This window comes from Callionymus lyra, chromosome 5, assembly GCF_982586985.1.
Source record: "Callionymus lyra chromosome 5, fCalLyr1.hap1.1, whole genome shotgun sequence".
Taxonomy (NCBI): Eukaryota; Metazoa; Chordata; class Actinopteri; order Syngnathiformes; family Callionymidae; genus Callionymus; species Callionymus lyra.
Genome location: NC_141822.1, coordinates 31,226,007 through 31,243,745, shown reverse-complemented (window position 1 = coordinate 31,243,745; position 17,739 = coordinate 31,226,007). Strand labels below are relative to the sequence as shown.

The window sequence follows — 17,739 nt, the reverse complement described above, 5'->3', positions numbered from 1 at the left end:
GGGGTAAGGGCTAAGATTGAGGGGTAGAGGTCATTTTGTGATGCAGGATTTCACTGATGTACCTGAAGAAATCAACATTTGGTGTGTTCAATTACTGATTTAACTTCTTTATTTCCTTGCTTCTGATTTGCTGCAGCGCCAAGTTGCCTCTGGCAAAACATCACACCCTGATACTAGTAACAAAAGTGTAGTTCATTTGGGTTTGTGTCTCAGATATCTGAGCAAAGCTGCCGTTGACCCAACACAAAGTCTGTAGCACGAAACTCCCCATTGGCATCATTACCAGAACCCTTAGAAGACCAGTATGCTCACCTGTCCTCATTGGCCTTGAACCAAACTCACAACATTACACACCCAAACGCTCACTTTGATGCAGCTCCAACAGTTCAGTGGAAGAGAGTTCAGTTGGGGTGGGAGTAAAACATTTATATTGTTTATTTAAAGCAATTCTATTTCGATTTGAAGTAGAGCGACACCAGAGGACTAAAGTGGTAGTACACATTTCCCATGAGCACTCGGTAAACGTCGCAAATGTTGCAATGTGCCAGTTTGCAGCAGTTGGACAAATTTTCTGTTTCCAGACTTGGATAGATGGATACCGATGAGGTAATCAATCAGATTGTGGATAATAAAATATGATTTGCGTTATGACTGCTTTGTAAATAACATAACTTTAACTTTGTTTTTGTACCGTAAATCAACCAGCGTGATATGTAGCTTGTTCACACCATCCCCAAGAACTTTTACAGTGAAAATAAAACACCTCAAATCACTGTATATGAGTCATTTAACTAGGTTTAAGTTGATGTGTCATTATATGTTATTTTAGTACCAAAATATTAAGATACCCAAAACTACCCAGAGCTGTTTTAAAGAAGATAGGAATCATATCACATTTACAACATCCAGACAGAGTTTAAACAACCTTGTTTTTATGAGTTGTATCTCTGAGAATTTGGTTACCTTCAATAGGAGTGAAGCTGATTCTGCAGCTATAAGTTAGTTTTTATTTGGCGGGAAACTGTCCCAAATGGGCTGGGCCAACAGAATGTCTTGATTTTATATATATATATATATATATATATATACACTACTGTTCAAAAGTTTGGGGTCACCCAGAAAATGTTGTGTTTTCCATGAAAAGTCACACTTATTTACCACCATGAGTTGTAAAATGAATAGAAAATATAGTCAAGACATTGACAAGGTTAGAAATAATGATTTTAATTTGAAATAATATATTTTTTCCTTCAAACTTTGCTTTCGTCAAAGAATCCTCCATTTGCAGCAATTACAGCATTGCAGACCTTGGGCATTCTAGCTGTTAATTTGTTAATTTGTAATCAGGAGAAATTTCACCCAATGCTTCTAGAAGCCCCTCCCACAAGTTGGATTGGCTGGATGGGCACTTCTTGCGTACCATACGGTCAAGCTGCTCCCACAACAGCTCAATGGGGTTTAGATCTGGTGACTGCGCTGGCCATTCCATTACAGATAGAATACCAGCTGCCTGCTTCTTCTCTAAATAGTTCTTGCACAACTTGGAGGTGTGCTTTGGGTCATTGTCCTGTTGTAGGATGAAATTGGCTCCAATCAAGCGCTGTCCACAGGGTATGGCATGGCGTTGCAAAATGGAGTGATAGCCTTCCTTATTTAGAATCCCTTTAACCCTGAACAAATCTCCCACCTTACCAGCACCAAAGCAACCCCAGACCATCACGTTACCCCCACCGTGCTTGACAGATGGCGTCAGGCACTCTTCCAGCATCTTTTCAGTTGTTCTGCGTCTCACAAATGTTCTTCTATGTGATCCAAACACCTCAAACTTCAATTCGTCCGTCCATAACACTTTTTTCCAATCTTCCTCTGTCCAATGTCTGTGTTCTTTTGCCCATATTAATCTTTTTCTTTTATTGGCCAGTCTCAGATATGGCTTTTTCTTTGCCACTCTGCCCTGAAGGCCAGCATCCCGGAGTCGCCTCTTCACTGTAGATGTTGACACTGGCGTTTTGCGGGTACTATAATGAAGCTGCCAGTTGAGGACCTGTGAGGCGTCTATTTCTCAAACTAGAGACTCTAATGTACTTATCTTCTTGCTGAGTTGTGCAGCGGGGCCTCCCACTTCTCTTTCTACTCTGGTTAGAGCCTGTTTGTTCTGTTCTCTGAAGGGAGTAGTACACACCGTTGTAGGAAATCTTCAGTTTCTTGGCAATTTCTCGCATGGAATAGCCTTCATTTCTAAGAACAAGAATAGACTGTCGAGTTTCACATGAAAGTTCTCTTTTTCTGGCCATTTTGAGCGTTTAATCGTCCCCACAAATGTGATGCTCCAGATACTCAACTAGCTCAAAGGAAGGTCAGTTTTATAGCTTCTCTAACCAGCTAAACTGTTTTCAGCTGTGCTAACATAATTGCACAAGGGTTTTCTAATCATCCATTAGCCTTCTGACCCAATGAGCAAACACATTGTACCATTAGAACACTGGAGTGATAGTTGCTGGAAATGGGCCTCTATACACCTATGTAGATATTGCACCAAAAAACAGACATTTGCAGCTAGAATATTTATTCACCACATTAGCAATGTATAGATTAGTTTAAACTTAGATTAGTTTAAAGCACTGTTTAAAAAACAGTGCTTTTCTTTCAAAAATAAGGACATTTATAAGTGACCCCAAACTAGTGTATATATATATATATATATAGGTAATTTTTAGCGAAAGTTAACCCGAAATTCAAACTTCACTCATTTTTTACTCACTCTCATGTCGACTAAGGGCTGGGATTATTTATTAGAGTAATCTGTTCCTGTATAGAGTTATAGGCAAAAATGTATATGGATTTAAATTAAGTTCTTTATCTTCCTCCAAAAAGACAAGAATATCTAAGACTAAATATCCAAATACCTCTGTGGTGCTCATCTCTAATCTTGACAAAGAAGCCTTGACGAGAGAAATTGTTCTGGAAGAAAATATATAAGTCTATATTTTCAAGCTTACGTTTAAAGAATAACGAGCGATATAAACCGAAAATATTCCAGTAATCTGCAGTGTACTGTAGACAGTAGATTGTATCATCTGGATGTGCTATTTTCCCGTAGTACTCCCGTTCTCCATCACTTCGAGGCTTCAATACAAGATGGACGTTACAGACGAGCAGTATGGAAGCATATGTATGTTTTTAAGTGTGTTTTTTTGGAGTTAGATGACAACTGTGCTTCATTCGCTTTATTCAAATGGACGTATAATTTCCTTATAACTTTAAGAAAATCCAACATGAACCAGCGAGGAATATGAACAGTGAACTGCAATGTGTAACCATGTCTCCTGATCTACCTGTGATCCACTGATGGATGGAGGTCCAGCTGCTGGTGGAGGGGGCACACTGAACCTTCACCCTAATCTCCTGTACAATCTTTCACAGTCTGTTGCCTCTGGCTTGATGGAACTTCATACATCTGCTGCAATCATAACAACACCAAGTAAATGTCCTTCTATAACTCCGTGAAAACTTTTGACCGCGTGACTTCATCTGTTGGAGTCGGGAAAACGTCAATCGTGTGTGTTCAGCCTTGGTTCATCGGGAAAGTCGGGGGAATGGCAGAAAGGAAAAGAGACGTCTTCAGTAACTTTGAGGGGGGAAGTATTGCGCAATCATTAGCCCCACATTAACCGCCCAAGTTTCCCTCACCGAGCGTAATTAATCATCAAGCCTCTCATCCGAAGCCATTTGAAGTGCTTAAAATGTAATTATTCAGTGATAAACATAACATTTCCAGAGACGGCGTGGAGATAAGGCAAGGACACGGCGAGGATTTAATCGCCCCCGCCATTCCACAACATGCTGCTGTCAAATTTCCAAGGGCTCATTTGTTTAATGTAATTTCATGAAAGTCACTGTTGCGTCAAGCAAAGGCCACATATGACCGAGGACGGGGATCACGGACTAGGAGAGGCAGCCGTTAATGAAAACCGCACGTTAATTCAATTTGAGCGTCGCTTTGTAATCTTCTTCGTGTCACTTTCACTTCCCATTTCAGGGATTGTAAATGCCGGTCATTACGTTTCCTTTCAGTATCTTGGGGAGAGAATTCTGAACTGCCACCAGTTTATAATTGTCGTCTTCCAGGGGTGAGCGCCGCATCATTTACAGTAGCAAGTCGCAGATGCAAGTTCAGGAAGAGGTTGTTGGAAATACAGAGAAGACTCAAACCTTCCGAGGGAGTCATCAAAAGTGATGACAAATGTTGATGCGTCAAAATTCTCTTTTTTGCTAATTCTTCCATCTCTGTAGTGAACCATGGAATAAGATATAGAAAACTGTTTTCTTAGTCACCCAGGAGAGCGACTGAGTAGAACCACTGCCATTTAATCGGGGCTCACTTATATTTCAGCAGTGATGGACAAATTAATCATTTTAATGACTCAGTTCTTTAAATGACCAAATACATGTTTTTAGTCATCCTCTCAATTTCTCCAGAAATGTAGATTTTTAAGTTCCTGTCGATGGAGATGGTGAACATTGCACTTAAAGACCTCTTCAAATGAACAAATCACTGTATGTCAGGATATCCCTTGGTCTAAAAAGTTGGAGGCCTCGGGGCCAACCCAGTTGGGATGCATTCTTTTAGATACACAAGTTGTTTCCAAGAAGAGTGAAATCCGGGAGGGAAAAATTATTATGGATACAATTTTGAGGCAAGGGTAAACTGTGGGCTTATTTTGAAAACATCTAAATGTACTTTGTATTTGTAGTACAAGGGAAGGTTTAAGTTAATAGGAGTAACTCATGTTTTCCTGGTACCCCAGAAGAACTAATTTAGGAAGAAACGCAATAAATTTCTCATTATTTGATCACACAGCATTTCAGGATGTTTCGTAGTATAACAACAAAGTCATTTTTAATTAACCTATTAATTGTTTTTTTCACGTCTTGAGTGTTTCAATTCCACAGAAGGGACTTTTTAAACCATACTATTTATACATAGTTTAAAATACTGCCGTATACCCAATGAATTATATAGTGCATGGACAATCACCACTTTTCAATAATTGCATAAGTGATTAAACTGAATAATCTAACTACGGTTTGTCCCTGGTGGGACATAGTCCTGGCACTGGGTACCACACTGAAGCAAAGGGCCAACATTAAAATGTCAACACAGCAGTGCAAAGAGATGCAGTTCATCAAGTGTCCACTTGAGGCTGACCGCAGAAAGATTTTAAATCATGTACACTTACTTACCCATGGCATTACAAAACATTTTGGGATTTTTTTTTAAAACAGGTTGGGTCTTAAACACTAATTTTGGTACACAAGACTTTAGTTTTCGAGAATATGCAAAAAGAGAGCAGTTGACTCACCAGTGAGCCTGTTTTTGATTCAACTGAATGGAAAAAGTTTCATCTCACAATCATAACAGTCTGCCTTAACCAGAAGACTGCGCTTCCAAAATGGCCGCTTGTGCAGCTTGGCTTGAAAACTGTGGTTCAGTGACCAACAGTTGACGTCAAAGATACTTCGACCATGTCTTCTCTGGCTTTGTTGTTTCTACTTTATTCGGCCAAGTTTTGACTCTCACCGTGCACCACCCTCAGGTGCACTGGTGTCACTACTCTTATTAAACCTTATAATATGCCCATTCACAGTGAATGAGTCGGTGTGAAAAAAAGAATTGTGTCTCACATGCACAGTTTGTGATAAAAGTAAACTCATGAGACTCAGAGTAGAGCTGGTTCTTCCCTATGATCAGTCCTTTTAAGCACATTTATCATTTAAATGCGTGTAGAACATCATGTGACTGAAGATTTTCTTAATTTCATTTCTGTGTTTAATCAGCAACATCCTGACCCCAACACCTCCCCCTGTCCCTGCAGCGTCCACACGTCGTCGTCCGCCGGGCGAGGTGTGCCGCGGTTCAACTCTGGTCGGCGTTATCTAAGTAGAACAAATTTGCCAATTAAGCAGATCAGCTTTCGTCGCCCTCAGGCGGCATCTTATCGGGCTGTTGAGTCGTGTGCTGTCCTGTCTGCTCATCAGCACAAGCATTCCACTATTGACTTTCCCACAAGGGGCGGCAGAAGAACACGCCAAATGCAAATCGCTCCCCGGATCCTTGCCTGCGAGAGGAGGGAGTTTAGGAGGGAGTCAGCAGACGGAGGATCGCAGTCGAGGAGGAAGAAAGACGAACAAAGACATTCTCTGAGAAAATGGTTAGAGAACTAAAAAGAAGAGCAGAAAAGCTTAAAGTCCTTTTTTTAATGTTCTTTTATAAGTTAAATGTTACTCAATCTAATCCTATCAATCTAATGTAAGTGTTTAATGTAAGATTTTTCGCGAAAGCACTCACAGAGCGCAGACCTCCAACCAGCAGCTCATTTTCATCCAATATTAAAGTACCACATGTATTTTGTTATTATAGATCAGTCGTGTTTTTATATGAAATATCCTTAATATAATTTTCAGTTAAATTAATTTTTGGGACATAATAATAGGAGTCGGAAAATAATCAATCATATAACCTCCTTGGCAGAGGTAATAATGGAATATAAGTGCAAATAAGTTATTTCATTTTATTTGTGTTTTTGGGCTTATTCTTAAAAGATTAAACCTTTTGTTTCACAGTTTTTGAGAGAATGGTCTCGAACTTTGAGAATCTTTAGGACTACATATGATCTATTATCAGTATAAGCTTAACCATACAGTAGCATAACCATATAGCATCCAACCTTTCCAAAAAACACTCTGCAGTAGCCTACATTTTTAACGTGAATTTCCCTAATGTGGGAGATTACAGTTTTATCAATTAATAAAAGGCATTTTGGACATGCTAGAGGAGTTATCCATTATCCTACATCGTCTCACCTACTTTGGCTTAAATTTGACCATAATCAAGCAAATATAGTTCTACCCTGATTTGTCCTGCTTAGCGCCCCCTGCCCTTCACTCTGTGAAATGTCACATGACTGGCAGTAGTATTTAGGAATAAATATGGGTATTGTTTAGGTTTTATCCGATACCAAACCATTACTTTTGAAAAAGTAGTCTAGTGACTCACTCAAGAAACATCATTCAAGACATTTTTATTCGTGCAGGCTTTTACTTTTTTGGATTTTCTGGAACTCCTGTGTTATTCTCGGTGTTATCGTGATCTTTTAAGTACATATTTTATTGAGTATTGTTTTGATTGTTTAAGTGCTTTGTGACCCTGGTCTGGAAAACGCTCTATAAATATAAATTACTTACTTACTTACCCAAACTGTGTTGGTTGTTTCAATTGTAGGCCATTAAATTCAGCATATAGAACTACTATGAGTTTGGCTACCACTTTTTCTTTTAGAACTGTTTCCAATCTGATACGATATCTATTTCTGTCCTTATTTATGAATGTTATTGTTTTTCCTGTAAGTACTTTCTCTGAGGACTACACTAAATGAAACTGACAAAGATCACCAAAACATTTTTCTGTTGTTTTGCTTTCATTTCTCTCTGACCCGCAGCCTTCCCAGCTAGTTCAGACGGACATGTAGTGTTTGTACCTCAGTTAGACGAGGAACATCTCTGTATTCCCCCAGTATAGCTGGAGGAGGTTTTGTGGAAGACTGGGGTAACTCTCTGGCTTCAGAGAAGGAAAATAGATGGACTTCCAACAGAGTCCAAAGCCTGTTGTGTGACTCAGACTCTACTGTGCTTTATTATTCCCTTCATCATTGATCTGAAGCAGTTTGAGAAACAGTTGAATAACTAAACCCATCACGAGTAATTACTGCTGTCACTGTTGAGGAAGTTTGAGACGCAGTTCATTAAAGGCTGCAGCAACAAGAAACAACTCCAGTGGAGGATATATCTGGCGGGTTCCAACCGCCCACCGTATACCCACAATTCTCAAAGACTTGTCCCATTTTTACTTCAAACACGTATCAGAGGAAGTAAAACTGTTTCCTTAAGCTTCTGTTTTTCAAGGGCGCAGTCGCTCGGCAACGTTTCTGTCGTTCCTGAATCGAGCGGTTTGTTTGCATTAAGAACATAATCCCAACCAATTGCAGGAAGTGAACCAAAACTCAGAGGATTATGGGATGTTTCCGTCGCGATAAGGACAACTCCTGCTGTAGTTTTATTTATTAACATTTGGCCCAAGTGTTGTGAAGAAGTCCAAACAAGAATAAATCAGCGTCAGATATGTGAAAGAAGTACATTGTGATGTTAAGAATTGAAGAGAGTATTAAGGATTCTCGGTGAAGGGCGGATCAATGCTGGCGTGATCGATACCTAACAGCTCGCTGGCTATCAATAGCAGCTAAAAAGTATGGATTAGAAAGTTGTTATCTTGTGAAAGTTGGGACTCAGCAGGGTATAATATTTATAAAACAACCAGGAGAGAGCAGATGGAGTTGGTTTACAAACATGATATGTTTTCACAACATCTTCATTATTTCAACAACATACAACTGCAGTTATTGTTAAAAAAACAAAAACATCTTGAATAGGAACTAGGAATAATAAAATACACATTCAAATGTTAAACTAGTCCATAAATTAATAACAATCCAATAACTATTTTCACATTCAGAAGTTGTCCATTCTTTCATGTGTTTTCAATAGAATTTGCTATTTTGAAAAACCCATTATGGTAACACTTTACAATGGGAAATACATTCAGTATTAGCTATTAATAAGCTACTTGTTTATATGTGTTTTGACAGCAAGTTGGCCACATATTAATTACAATAAAAAAAAAACTTACACTTTGTTCATTGTGACTATTTTCAACACTTGATAGCATGATATTAAGAAGTTCAAACTGAACAACTTTTTAAAAACTACTGAAAAACAGCTTGTTTCTATTCATCCCTTATTACAAATAATAACAGTGAGAGAAGTAATTCACTAACAATGCTGTTAATAATCGGTATTTAAGGTGTTGTTCAGCTTGAACTCCTTCTAATGAAGCTATTAAGGCTAGAATATAGTCATAATGAACAAAATCTGAGTTAGTATTTTATAATATGTGGCTAATTATATGTTACTACAGATATCAAAGAGTAGCCTATTAATAGTTAATATGTGATCCCTATTCTAAAGTGTTACACATATTTTCTTAAAAACAGAAATGTAACGGAAATGTTTTTTAACTGTCAATTCCAAACAAGGGCAATTCGTCAACACATGTTGCTGTAATGTTGCCTCAAATGTTGTTGGTTTCCGGCGATAAAGCGACAGTATCAGGTTCATCTAAAAAGTAGGTCAATCTGCTAGTGTGTGAGTGAGTCCAATTTGTACCTTTATTTTATAGGGAAGTGTAAAAAAAAACAAAATAAGATTGTCACTGTGTTATGATTGTTTTACATGCCGTGACTTCGCCTAGTGCTATAAAAGTGCCAAATGTTGCCCCCGGATGAACTTTGACCAGCACTGCTCTAAACAAACAGCATGGCTGTGACCCTTAGACCTTGCCTTCACTCTCTTCTTTGCCTGCTTCAATTCTAAAACCCCATGAACGCTGCTAATGTGTAAAAAAAAAATCTCTTTTGCCATTACCATTTCATAATGAATCTTTTCATCTTTTCACTAGTCGTTGGACCTTTGAATACATCAGCTCTCCTGCTCGGCTGCTCAGTAATGAGCCCAAACCGAATTCATCTCCCTCCGATAATCCAGTCGTGACACAATAACTGCTTCTCTCCCTTCGGCTCATTACTGCAGTCCATCCACTGGATGTTTCCATTATACATCGTCGCCTACTTCACCCCGTCCCTTCAGGGGGGTGAAGAATTATTCCCTAAATGTTGGAATATATTTCATTTCCAGGATATAAAAGTTAAATCGTGTTCCCTGTCCACTTTAATCTCCTCAGTCCTCCGCAGAGTTTCAGGTTGATTTTTTTAACTCAATTAATTACCTCCACTGGTTCCGAGCGTGAGGCGGAAGGAGAGTTTATGGTTAGTTTAGTTTCAATCCCACTTACATCCTGCAGCCGAGTATAACGCTCATCATTGGTGAGATTGATATGCAGCGTGTGCTTCCGAGGGGGGAATTGACCTCACTAGGCTGAACTTTTCCAATTCCCCATGTTTTATTCTTATCTAATATTCAGTGGCAGAGAACTTCCTGCCTGTTTAATTAGCGCGACCTTTTCCTCCGCGGAACATGCAGACAGAAATAAAAATATTTCTCCGCTTTCATTTGCCTGGAAAACCGTGGCTGGATAATTGGGACAAACGATAATCAAGATCTTAATATTAAACTTTTCTTTCTTTCTTCTTGGGCGTGATGTTGAACCAGAGGATGCTGCTGTCAGTTATATTTCCTCTGTGTAGTTTTCCCTCATTTTGATGAATTTTTCATTTCTCTTCCTTTGGCGTATTTGATGTGTTTTTTGACTTTTTTTTGTTTATTATATTTTTTAGCACATCATATCTTTAAAAGTTATATCGTTCATCTTGTCTTTTTCTATTTCTAAATAATTTTATTTTTATTATTGATATGTTCGACAAATTATTTTTTTTCTTTTTTAAGTTATCGCATCCTTCATCAATAATATTTAGGATTAATTTTAATCATTAAATCATTGTCTTCCTTTATTATACTGTGTTATATATTTTTAGATATTTTGATTGACATTAGACCTAATATTTCACAATATTCACTTTTATCAGATTATTTGTATACACTTTATTAGTGTTACCCTAAATGATATAAGTATATATAATACATATATTTATCTACCAGTTTATTTGATGTGGACGCTCTTAAGATTCCAGCGCCGGATGTCCGGCCTGATTGGGATGGAGGCGTGAAAGAGGCAGAACCAGGAACAAATAAAGCAGCAGAAGGAGCTGTTGCTAAGGTGGAGCGGTGTTCCGAGAAGTAAAGGAGATGATGGAAGACTTTGGCCGTCAATTGAAGGGGAAAAAAAAGCACATTTGCGACAACACTACTGCTGATTTATCGATTTTGCTGCTCGATGTTTTCATCTTGGGTGCGTCAAAAGAGCAAAGCAATCTGCGAGTCTCTGCCTGTTGTTTGGTTCTTGCTGTTGAACACACACGCTGCACAAACATACACACAACGGCAACGACCCCACGCACAAACACGGAGCTCCCAGTGGGCCGGAGTTTTTAATCCTCAAATACACCACCATAAATCAAAGCCGGCTGCCTCCTGCCCCGGTTCGTCTCTCTCAATGAAAGGCTTGGGCCAGTGGCACATTAATAGCAATTTGCAGGAGCAGCCATGCAGGGAGGAGGGACGGAGGCGGGGGGGCACCACCTCTTTTATTTTCTAATCCCACCAACGGCCAAACAGAAGGGTCGTGACCTCTTCATTGCAGAAACAGGAGTAAGCCCCGCCCCTTTTGTCAATCATGACGCTATCTCTGGAGTTTAACTGATAATAAAACCAATAAAGTTTATTTTCCAATGAGGAAGGAGAGTTTTTGAGTCTGTTTTTCTAATCGTCTAATTGTATCTTCGATGTGCTTCAGGTGGAGTGGCTGAAGAACGAGGAGCCGCTGAGTTCCGACGTGGTCACCGACACGAGAGGCGACCACAACCTCATCATCTCGAAGGCTCGCCTCTCCGACTCTGGAAACTACACCTGCGTCGCCAGCAACATCGTGGCCAAGCGGCGAAGCGTCACCGCCACCGTCGTTGTCTTCGGTGAGTGGCGTCTCCTCCTGCAGCCTTCATGAAGTCTTTACAAACCATCAAAACGCTGTCAAACGTATCGACTTACGCGGCCGGACAGGTAAACTGGCACCTCTGCCCAACTCCCACAAGTCATTAGCTCGACCGCGGAGTATAATGAGCTGCTAATGGCCGAGTGATCCCTCATGTGTGAAGACAAGGAGACACAATATTTACAAGAATTTAATTATTGATGTGAGGCACTGAAGTGGATTGGCAGTTCACACTTTTAGCCGCCGCCACAGACGACCTGTGTGCAGCCATTAGACTGGCAGCCTGCGCGAAGGGTGGACCACAAAGGGTCACCTTTGGTGCCCCTGCTGTTGGTGGTTGAAGTTTCTTGTGCTTACAATGGTGCATGAGGTTATTAAGGAACACAAGTTATTTTTTTCACGTAGTTTTCCGTGACATGCAGACAGGGGCGGCTGTCATCATCATAAGTAAAAAATAAGAATAATTAAAACATAACAGACAACAGTTGACTGATCTTTATGTATCATTACTTTTTAACAATCATATTGTCAAAAAAATTGTATTTCCAGGTTTCCTATTTAAATACTAGTAAAACATGAGGTGCAGCAGTGAATTCATTCATCACTTACAGTATATGCCAGTAACCTGTATGAACCGCCATGTTGGAGGCTCTCAATGTAAACACACTGGGCTGAAAGGACTTAAACATACATCTAAGTGAGTAAGTAAGTAATATTTGTAGAGCGCTTTTCTAGAGACTAGGGTCACAAAGCGCTTTAACAATCAAAACAATACTCAATAAAATAGATGCTTAAAAGGTCTAGACACCACTGAGACAAACACAGGAGTCTCAGAGAATCAAGGAAAAGCCTGCACGAATAAAAAAAAGTCTTAAGATGTCTCTTGAAGGAGTCAAAAGACTCCACCAAAAATAAAGATTTAAGTTCTCTTCCTTTCCACAATGATACAACTAGAATGACTGTAAATTATAGGTATTTATCAATAACTTTCGCTATGTATAAGTATTATCAAGACAAATTTATATTGGCAATTAAAATCAGTTTTTTTGTTCATCATTCAAGAATCAAGATTTTCTTTTTTGATAAATTCAGACCTTTTACCTGGAAATCAATTAGAAATATAGCATGGTTAGCTCTGTGTTCTGAACTTGCTGCTGTTTCAGGCTAATGAATGTGTTCACTGTGAGATATTAAATAAATTGTTAATAACTGCTGCTTTTTCACTTACCTGACAAGAAATGTACTGAACTAATTTGGATGTTTTCCACGGTCGGAACTAATGGTATTGCCAAAAACAAGGCAGTAATTTACAACATTTCACAAAATCTTTTAGGATTTTATCAGTACGAAGGCTTTGATTACACTACGAGTACCGCCAAGATGGGGACTTACGGATCGATGGTGGCCGTGAAAACACTATGACAGATTTATGTACGCTGATTTTCCACAGTCTGGCTAATGTTTTTAACCATTTAAGTTTCATGTTTGTAAGTGACATATTTAGTTTCTCTGATTGGTGATGCGAACACCGTGTGAGACAGATAGTTCTCTGCTGCACTCAAGAGGGCGTATGTCAGCCAACAGGTACTTGTTGCTGCCGTCGCCTATGCAGCGAGTCAATTGCACTTCTGCTTTATTTTTGTGTTTTGCTCCCTAGAGCTGGCAACATGGAAGATTATATAGCTAAGCTTGAAAATGTCTGACAACGGAACCCTCTGTTTAGTGATTAACAGCGGAAGACTGACGCTGAAGCTGAAAGGTTTGCTTCAAACTACGAGACAAATGATAATTTGCTCTTTTCTAACTGAGTGGTACACCCGGATTGATTAAAGCGTTAGACTTAAAAGCTTTAAAAACAACGGAACATTTCAATAAAGGTCACTCTATATTGTTGATGGCACTGCTATGCTCCTGCAGTTCGACATTAGCAATTGAATTACAGTGTGCAAACATTTACAAAGCTTTTGAGTCCTCTATCTGCTTTTTCTTGCTGCTGTAATTGAAGTGTTATCTTTACCTACTTTTATATCCTATCTTGCGTGTCTGTGTGGTGTTTGTTGATGCGATAGGAAATAACCAGTAGCCAATTGAATAAAAAAACCTTTTGGGTTCATATATTTCAAAATCTGACTTTAAATAATTCAGTGCCTCCAACCATGAACCTCACTATCCATCACTGTAACATATACGTGGCCCGGTGGCACATATATATGTGTATGTGTATACTTAATGAGTCCAAAGCCAAACAAAAACCAACTACTAAAAGTAGGGCGATGTGTAATGGTCCCCAGGAGTCACAAACATATGCCCAAAACTAAAAGTCTGCACAGGATGTTCTTTAGTGTCACCAGCTGCTCGGAAAGACCTAAAGTACGACATGGGAAAACGAGCACTAGGCAAATAAGGAGAAAAAGAATGAATCACATATGTTCAGAGAATTAAGACGACACCATTAAAATAAAATAAAACATACATGACTTTAAGTGACCATAAAATGAGGAGTAAAGTTCGTCAAATCAAATGATTGTTTGTGTCTCCCCCTAGTGTCAGAAAGCTGTCATTTGTCCTCAACGCTTTAGTTAACATACTGCTTTTGCATTGGTTTCCAATATGTTGAGTCATTTTCCTGTTGTCCATTCTTATTAACTTAAAAAAAATCCGTCAGGCCATTTTTAGAAGCACAAATCAGAAAAAAACATGTCAGGCAACAAGGCTATAATACTATCAATGGGTGGATGTGGTTTAATGAAACACATGATCTGTATTGTCATTAATTTACAAAGTGAGAGAACCACCTAGTGAACTCTTAACATTCTAACATTGTATAAATAAAAACCTCTTTGACCCATCACGACTTAAAAGTAAAGGTGTTCCTTCCATCATGGATGTCATTTTATCTGACTGTTAGCCAAAAAGCTTAAGTCAGATGAATGGATTCAAGGGACCATATGGATCCATGAATCACTTGAAGATCTGTCACTGTGGGGGAGAAATAACAAACTTTGGTTCTTGTTTATTTAATATGTTTTGGGCAAGAGAGTACTGCCTCCACTTTTAGTCCGAATTAGCTCTTTTCTCTAACATTTCTAATCATAAAAAGCTCTGAGGTCTGTGGATCAGAATCTACTTATGGTTCCACGCAAACGGCTCAGGACCAGAGGAGAGAAATCTTTTCAGGCTGTTGCTCCTAAGCTTTGGAACGATCTTCCTCTCTCTTTGCGCTTGATGGAGTCTACGGACTGTTTCAAGAAACATCTTAAGACGTTTATATTTGTTCAGGCTTTTCCTTGATTTTCTGGAACTCCTGTGTTGTTCTCAGTATTATCTTGATCTTTAAAGTATATACTTTTTTGAGTATTGTTTTGATTGTTAAAGCGCTCTGTGACCTTGGTCTGGAAAAGCGCTATATAAATAAATATTACTTACTTACTTACTTACTTACTTACTAAAGTTATATAAATATTGTAAATGTAAAGCACAACATTGGTGCAAATGAGCAGCTAAGTGAATGTTTGCGCAGTAATATAGCAGTAATGACTCTTAATAGACATTCTCAGTAACAAACACATATAGGAAAATTGACTTTTAATATGTTTTCATATTGTCTTGACGACACATCAAGTCCACTACCTTCACCTGCCTCGATCCACTTCCCAGCTCCCACACATGATCATTGAAACGAAATAATCTATTTGTCGGTTTCAATTTTCTGCTGTCACTTCCTGCCTTTATTTCAACACTTTGAAACCTCCTTCACCGTGAATAGATCTCCTCCTCCCTCCACAAGGGCGTCTTTATTTCAATACTTCAATTCTTCTGACAGGGTATTTAACAGCTGTCGGAGCGGAGCAGGTTCTATTCTGGCACCCCGTCATCAGGATCCGTCACTCATTCATTTCCATAATGTAGATGAAGTCTTTGACAGGTTTCAGGCTCAGACAGATGTACAATAGCCTAGTATTTCTTCCCTCGATGTGACGGCTAATGAGCTGATACGTGAGCTGATATAAGAGGAGACGACGTGGATCATCTTTTTAAAGACACACCTAATGGTAATGAGCGCGGTTTTGTCGCCTTTGATCCAAGTTATCCACAGCTTTCACGACTTCAGGTAACGACAGGGTACAGAAACATAGTTCTGGAAATATCTTCTCAATGATGGATCTCAGAGCAGAACAATCTGGTTTTATTTTAATAGTAATCACCAGTTACCACATGACCACCGAACTGCTTGTGCATTGGGGATAAGGTTGCATTTATTTCCATGTGGTGTGGAGGCTTAAAACACTTATCCATACATTGTTGCAAGTACACAATCTATTTACTGATATGGGGGGTGGCGTGAGGAAAATATTTAATCTTTTCTTATACTGAAGAAAAGAAAAATGCATTACATAGGCTGTATTTGAAAAGAGTGGATACTCTTATTGGGGCTGGCTTGTCCAGTTTCTGCTTGATTTTGTCCTCGCCAAAATAAATCTACCTTCTCATGCTATCGAACCATTGAAGCCAAAGTCCGTTCTGGATTTAATTATGAGCTTAAGCACGGCAAACAAAGGGAGACGAATGAAGGTTCATCCTGAGTCTTTATGGAAGTCCAATATATCAGAGTGTGCAAGTCACAAACAGGGGAAACACAAACCATAAAGACAAACATGGAAACCAAGTGAGAGAATTATAAAGTGAAATAAAAATAAACGTGCGCATATGTTTAATAACGTTTTTAATTTATTTTGTTATACATTTTTATTTGTTATCTTTCTTTCAATATTATTAAATGATAAAAATTGTTTTAAAAACGGTTTGCGAGTTTTATTCTTCTATATACATTTTTAATGTCTTTAAACAATTCATCTGAAATGTTCATATCATTTAAACATCATTTTTTTTATTTAAAATCATTGTTGTTCCATTTAAGATTAAGCTCTACTCCAATGTTTTTTTGGTCATTTTGCTGCTGTTTGATTCTTAACAAGTGATGTTACATACCTAATAACTCTTTTTTTCTACTGCCTCTTTGTTTGGATCCCAGTGAACGGCGGCTGGTCATCGTGGACGGACTGGTCGCCTTGCAACGTGCGCTGTGGTCGCGGCATCCAGAAGCGCTCTCGCACGTGCACCAACCCTGCTCCGCTGAATGGCGGCGCCTTCTGCGAGGGAATGCTGATGCAGAAAAGCACCTGTAACACCTTGTGTCCAGGTAAACATGGTCACTTCTTCTTCTCTACTTTTTTTTTTTGTGTACATAAACTCATCATTGTAATCATATGTCCTGATAGTGCTAGTAGGAAGAATGCATATGTAGCTTCTAAGGCTAACAATCAAGGGACTTCATTATTGATATTTTTGAGACTGAAATATCCGTATAAACATCACACATGAGGAAATAAAATACATTCTAACACTTACCATTAACACTTTTAACTAGTATTTTTTTCAAGCTAACTACTATGTTAATAGTTATAGGTATTAAGAATTGCAAGCAGAACTAGCATGCTAATGTAGCTTTTATTAAGCTATGGCTATGGCTATAGCTAGCAAGTAATGTCATTATTAAAGTGATAACATCATTAATGCTCAATGTTCGGGGGTGTAGAAGAGTGAGGCACAAACACAAACTGGTTTTGGATAAAATATATCCTTATTAAAGTAAGTAAGTAAAGTAAAGTTAAGGTTATTTGTAAAGCGAAAGTGATACAACTACAATTCCTTGATTTTTATAAAGTGCGCACAAAGAAAACACCATGACTTTCCTCAAACCTCTATTTCAAATGTGCAAACTCCGCAGCCCTTATCACGCTGTGAGACTCTTATCACCGTTTCCTCAAAAACATCTCGTCCCCAAACTAATCTGTCCACAAATGTGTTCATGCGCAAAAGTCAAATTGAGGAATTCTGTACGGAGCAGTTGGCTCACGCTGATAACTTTTATTTAAATCAGATTTTTGTTCATTTTATGTCAAATCTTTGGGCGAAGTAGAATTCCTAGCGTGGCCGGTTCTGGATATCAGCTGAATGTTATCTTCCAGCACGGCTGGCTCACTTCCACTGTGTTTCACTTG

General features: G+C 38.8%; 1 protein-coding gene across 1 annotated transcript in view; it reads left to right on the top strand.

Moving 5' to 3' along the window:
• Window positions 1–17,739, top strand: part of unc5da (unc-5 netrin receptor Da) — a 226,380-nt gene that overhangs the window by 175,746 nt on the left and 32,895 nt on the right. Inside the window, exons 6-7 of the mRNA XM_087791958.1 lie at window positions 11,483–11,657; window positions 16,710–16,877. Coding sequence (XP_087648084.1) covers window positions 11,483–11,657; window positions 16,710–16,877 — 343 coding nt within the window. The remainder of the gene's footprint in view (window positions 1–11,482; window positions 11,658–16,709; window positions 16,878–17,739) is intronic.